Source organism: Schistocerca cancellata, chromosome 9 (genome assembly GCF_023864275.1).
Source record: "Schistocerca cancellata isolate TAMUIC-IGC-003103 chromosome 9, iqSchCanc2.1, whole genome shotgun sequence".
Lineage (NCBI taxonomy): Eukaryota > Metazoa > Arthropoda > Insecta > Orthoptera > Acrididae > Schistocerca > Schistocerca cancellata.
In genome coordinates, this window is record NC_064634.1 from 495,218,709 (window position 1) to 495,224,687 (window position 5,979).

Here is a 5,979-nt window from a genome sequence, read left to right on the forward strand (position 1 = left end):
TCCAGATCTTTTGTCAAAACACTGCAAGCCATGTTAGTGCAACTTTGTCCTTGATAGCTGTTACACATTGTTATGCAATGTATGTCAACCTCCACACACTTGCATTTCCTTCCACAGCCTTAAGTTCAGTTGCAAAAAGTCAGTAGTAATATCCTGTGTTGAGCTCTTGTTTCAATTAAACTGGAGAGCGAGAGAGAGGGAGAGATAGATAGATAGATAGATATATAGATAGATAGGTAGATGGGTAGATAGATAGAGAAAGAGAGAGAGAGAGGTGAGTTTCATTCTTTCCACCCTCAGTTTCTAGGGTCCAGACTGGTCCCAAACCAGAGTTGGCCTTGTACACGCACTTATTTGGAGTGTAGGCATGCTGTGTAAATGGTGGGTGGCAAATGAGAGAGTATAACAGCATTGCTTGCCTGGTCCATAAGTATGCTACATTACAAAATTTAAATCTGATATGACTTTAGGTGTTGTCACTAGGACTCTTTCCTGTTTCTATGTAGACAGAGAGGATGAATATTTCTCCTGCTTTTGCTGTGGCCTCAGAAGATGAAATTGAGTCACTAAATACTTGTGGAATGTTATGAAGATATGGGGACTGGTTGAATAGTTGAAAAACCTGCTACGTCCCGTTAGCAAACGTGACTGAAATACTGACATAAGCACTTTTCACATGAAGAAATAAGATTTCTTCCTTAAAGTCTTAGAGAAGGTACATATATCTTTAGAGCTGTAACATTTCATTCTGTTGCTGCCTTTACCTTCCTTCATCATGATAATATCTTTGTCATTTGGAGTAAGAGCTGTAAATAGCATCAGAAGCTCATCATCCTGACCAGTAATAATTAGTACTTGCTGATACATAGCAAAGTTCTCAAACTATTCGTCACTTTTGATGCCTCTCCTTCCAAAAAAGATCTACTGCAAACAACATTATTCTTATCTCAGTGCACTAAAAAGAAAACAGAGGAAGAACAAACACAGTAATGTGAACAGTCTCACATAGCTTTAATATTTCATGACACAAACTCAACTAAATTGGACACATGTAGGGAAAAGCAGCAGTGACAGTATTAGGAGAACGATGTGAGAATAGCAAGGAAGCAAGTGAGAACTTGTCATTTTCATTGTTAGACCTAATCCTGATTTCATCATGTTGAAAATGTATTAAATATTTCCATGTACATAGGCCTAATTACTCTTTTCATTTAACTAACTGACCATGCAACAAAAGCTGCAAAAATTGTGCATTAACAGAATCCTATTCCATGTCATATCTCAAAAACTATTCGTCTGGCTTAAAATGTCCACAAGATCTTTTTTGTCTAGAATTTCAAGAGAAATATTCTTTATAATGACAGTTTTCATCCAAAAATGAACCATTTTATGCAAAAACTATGAAAGCAAATGAAATTGACTTTTGGTGGAGGGAACTACAGAGGCGAACTTTTCAGTTTACCACCACTATACCCCACATGAGCATTTTTCCGAAGTTTCAAAACATAAATTACTTCCCGTATTTGCCATTCTTTGAGTAATTTGAGTGATGTAGGCTGGTGGAGTGCCGCTCCAGTTGTTCACTGACTTACATCAAGGAGTATAGTTAAGTGTGCATGAGATATCAGGTGAGTGAGTATCACTGCTTTACTTAAGCTCACCTGGATGTCACATAATGCCTTGTCCATTTCAGGTGCACACTCAACAGGTTTGCATCCATTGGCATCATGGACTGTGAGTGCATCCGTGAGTGGTGTCTGTATAGCCACCATTGCCAGGAGGTGATGGTGGTACAAATTTGCCATACCCAAAAACTGTCTCAGTTTCTGATATCTGCTTGCTTGGGTAGACATTGTAGCATTATAACTTTATCAGCATTTGTATACTGTTGGCGAAACGCAATGGCCCAGTAAGGTGAAGTGAGCCTTTCCAATGAAGCATTCCATGGTCAAACAGCCATTAGTATAGTTTGCACACATTTTGTTCACGCACTTGAGTAGTGTAGAGAACACTAAGATATTGTACAAATAAGTTAAACAAAATGAAAGTTATTTGAGTATGTTATTCACAGAACATTGCCATACATGAGCGACGTCTTTGAGGCCAAGAGGCATGTTAACAATTCAAATACACCAAGTGGTGTTATGACTGCATCCTTCTACCTAGCGTATGCTTCTATACGCTACTGGTTTCTGGTTATATGCTTTTTAAAAGTCGAGGAAGCTAAAGAAGTTTTCACCAACTACTGCACACATGACGTCCTATGTGTTGGCAGTTGAATACCTGCCTGGCGCTGTTCTTGCATTTGAGGCATGATAATTGCAACAAGGTTTCCTCAGGCCATCTTGCTTGTGGTCAAGATGTCAGGGAGAAAACCATGAACTGGCAGACCAGCGAATGATTCCAGTCTGCAACATTTCCACAAAAATTGTTGAAAGGTGGCTACACTGAGTCACAGCGCCAGAGATTGCGCCAGAGAGTATTATTTAGCCGCCTCCACTGGCAGTAGTTGTTCAGAAGCGGTGGTAGAGAGTTCTTGTCGAGAAGCGGTGGTAGAGTGTGCTTGTCGTGAAGTCGTCGTGGACAGTTCTTGTCGAGATGTAGTAGGCAGTAGTTGTTCAGAAGCGGTGGTAGAGAGTTTTTGTCGAGAAGCGGTGGTAGAGTGTGCTTGTCGTGAAGTCGTCGTGGACAGTTCTTGTCGAGATGTAGTAGGCAGTGCTTGTTCAGAAGCGGTGGTAGTCAGTTCTTGTCGTGAAGTCGTAGTGGAGACTTCTTGTCGAGAAGCGGTGGTGGAGAGTGCTTGTGGAGATGTTGCAGTAGCGTGTCGTTGTTGAGAAGTTCCCATGGAAAGTATTTGTTCAGATATTGTCATATTGTTTTGATGGGCTAGACACCAGATGTTGTTGGATTAGGGATGCTGTAATGTGCTTTTCGTCTATATATATGAAGGTAAAAAAATTCCTTTTTTTATTATTTCAATGTCTTAAACAATAATGCCTCTTGGTCACAGGTTCAGTTAACAAAGCATTTGGCTCATGTTCTTGTATTAGATTGTATTTGTGGTTTCTATGTGCAATTATAGTATTTCAGTTTTATTTAATTAATTCAGTGTAAATGGTATTTAAAATATCTTGTCTTATTGGGGAAGAACCGTGCCAGATGTGTATGTTGAATCACACTTCAACACACAGAACAGCTAAACTTGTGTTTTGTTGTTTCGTAGGTTTTATAGTTGCTGGGGACTTAATTAATTAATTGTGTTAACAGAAATTTCCTTTCATTCTTTGTTGTTGTTCTATGCAGTCAGATTGCGTACTAATATCGGTCAGGGCCAACCGGTTATGAGACTGCGTAACCGGACAGACAGATTAAAATTAAAAATTATTTGCATTATATTTAATTAAGCCCCCATGCATTGTCTTTGTCTCTGTCTCTGTCAACCATTCTGGTTGAATTCTACATGCACATAATATAGTATATATAGTATATATAGTAATATAGTATAGTAATATAGTAATATATATATTACTATACTATATATATATATATTACTATAGTAATATAGTATATACCTAACTCAGAAGGTGAATTGAACCAAGAATGTAATATTGAATAGTATGTGTGTGTGTGTGTGTGTGTGTGTGTGTGTGTGTGTGTGTGTGTGTGTGTGTGTGAGAGAGAGAGAGAGAGAGAGAGAGAGAGAGAGATCTCGCAGAAAGAGACAAAGACATTGTAAAAAGTAGATGGCAAACTTGTTGTTGTGATAAAAATGTTTCATCTCTTTGGCTGCCCTGAATGGACACGCTATTTTGCTCGACATGTAGCTCTCAAGGTCTGTAACAACCATAGTTTCTTGGTTTGTGTTTGAAAATACATTTATTACTATAAAGTTCAAAAAAATATTTTTTTGTTTGTGTAAAATTAGTAATCTTTCTTGGGTAATACAATATTAAGATCAGTGGATAATTGCCACTACTGGCCGCCTTTGCGGCACATAATAATAATAATAATAATAATAATAATAATAATAATAATAATAATAATAATAATAATTTTGTTAAATACGACCCAGAAAGCCAAGTTTTGCCAAAGAGAAGTGATAAATTCTTAAAATCTAATGAGATATTGAACAACAGTCGTCAGAATTTTCAGATATTGTCTCAACTTTCACTTGTACCAGATTGCATATGTTAAATCTGTTACCTAATAGCAACTAAAACAGGGAAATTTACGTTGAGTAAATGATATTCAATGAACTTAACCAAATAAAAGGTGTATTGTCTAAACAGACATCGAACCAAATACCTCATATAAATAACAAAGCTCATGTTTTAAAGAATTTGTACCCCCTGGTGTAAGAAAAAAAGGATTGTGTGTCACGCAACAGTGCCACACCTTTGCAAGGACATTTCGTAACAATATCGAAAGTAATACTGCTCAACGTTTATTTAAAAGTGAAGTCATTAATGTTACTATCTGCAATTTTTACATCCAACGTGTTTAATGCAAAGATAATGTTAATATCTGGAATAAAAACAGCCGCCAGTTGCGGAAGGTACTAGTCAAAAGCACCTGACCCATATAAATGGGCCTTCTTCAGAAGTCTTATTACCTACAAATAAGTATATACAGATAAATACAACATTCGCAATTGTGTTGGCCTTTATTTCGGATATTTTCTAAAGACAAATGGGTCAGGAAAAAGAAAAGGAGAAAGCTGTTCAGTCATTTACTATTGGAGATAGGGTCTTTGCTAAAGTGAAAGGTTATCCTCCATGACCAGCCTATGTTGTTAGTGAAGAGAAGGTTGCCAAGAACAAAGTGAAATACCATGTAATATTTTACTACACAAATGAAAATGCTCTTTGTAAGCCAGAGGATATGTACCCATATGATCTTTACAAAGATAAATATGGCAAACCTACTAAGAAGCCGTATTTTAACTGTGCCCTGGAGTTAATTGAGAGTGACATACCACACTTGGCAAAATATTCCTTAGCTGAAAAGATGACTGCTGTTCAGGCAGATGTTGAAGAAATACAGAAGCATACAAGGAAGCGAGCTCTTGAGGAAGAAGCTAACTCTGATTCCAGCAAAGATAATAAGAGACGTAGGGATGTTTCTGAGAGCTCTGAGCACTCTGTACGTACCAATTCCCAGAAGCAAAAGGCCCCTAAGAAGCCTGACAACATGGACTCTCCAGATAAAGGCAACAATAAAGAAGCTGATGTGTTGGATGAAGCTGGTGACAGTTCACCAGACAAGAAGAAAAAGAATATGAAATCAAGTAAGAAAAGAAAAATGTCTAAGCCAATGAAAAACACATTTCGACCAAAAACTGCTTTTGGAGAGAATCCAGCTATTCATTTTGAAAAAGCAAAGACCTTTGGACGCGTTAATGATGTACCTGCCACTGGCAGAGAAAATACAAAGGGTAAAAACGAAAAGAATACAGGACAGGTACAACAGAAGAAGACTGCTCCAAAGGGTGGTAAAAGCGAAACTAACAAAGAGAGACAGAAAAATCAACCTAAGGGAAGAAAACTGAAAGTTAATAAAAAGAATGAGCAAAATGAAGACAATGCATTACCAGATAACGATCCTGGGATAGGCAATAACTCTTCAGTAAAGGGTAGCAACAGGTTACGTGGACGGAAACGACGTACAACAGAGCAACATGATTTTACGAGTTTTGAAAGAGGTGTTTGCGAAGGTGAGAGGTTACCCACCGTGGCCAGCTGTAGTGACTGCTCTTGCCAATGAAACTGGAAAGAAAAAAAAGTATCATGTATCATTCTATGCTAGTGATCAAAGAGGTGTCTGCTCTGCTGAACATATTTTTCCATATGAACTTTACAAAAGTCAATATGGCTCACCTCATAAGAAAAATTCTGCATTCAATATGGCTATGGGCCTTATCAGAAAAGCTGCTGGAGCTAATGCAAGTAATGGCACTGGTACAAAAAACAGATCTGCTAA

General features: G+C 37.7%; 1 protein-coding gene across 1 annotated transcript; it reads left to right on the forward strand.

Annotated features, from left to right (window-relative positions):
• Window positions 1–4,881: 4,881 nt before the first annotated feature.
• Window positions 4,882–5,763, forward strand: LOC126101518 (hepatoma-derived growth factor-related protein 2-like). The gene has a single exon (XM_049912161.1). It carries the CDS (start codon window positions 4,882–4,884, stop codon window positions 5,761–5,763), a length of 882 nt encoding a protein of 293 aa, XP_049768118.1.
• Window positions 5,764–5,979: the final 216 nt, after the last annotated feature.

What these genes read in the sequence shown, in the direction of transcription:
- LOC126101518 (XM_049912161.1), top strand. Translation starts at nt 4,882, where the DNA reads ATGTACCCATATGATCTTTACAAAGATAAATATGGCAAACCTACTAAG.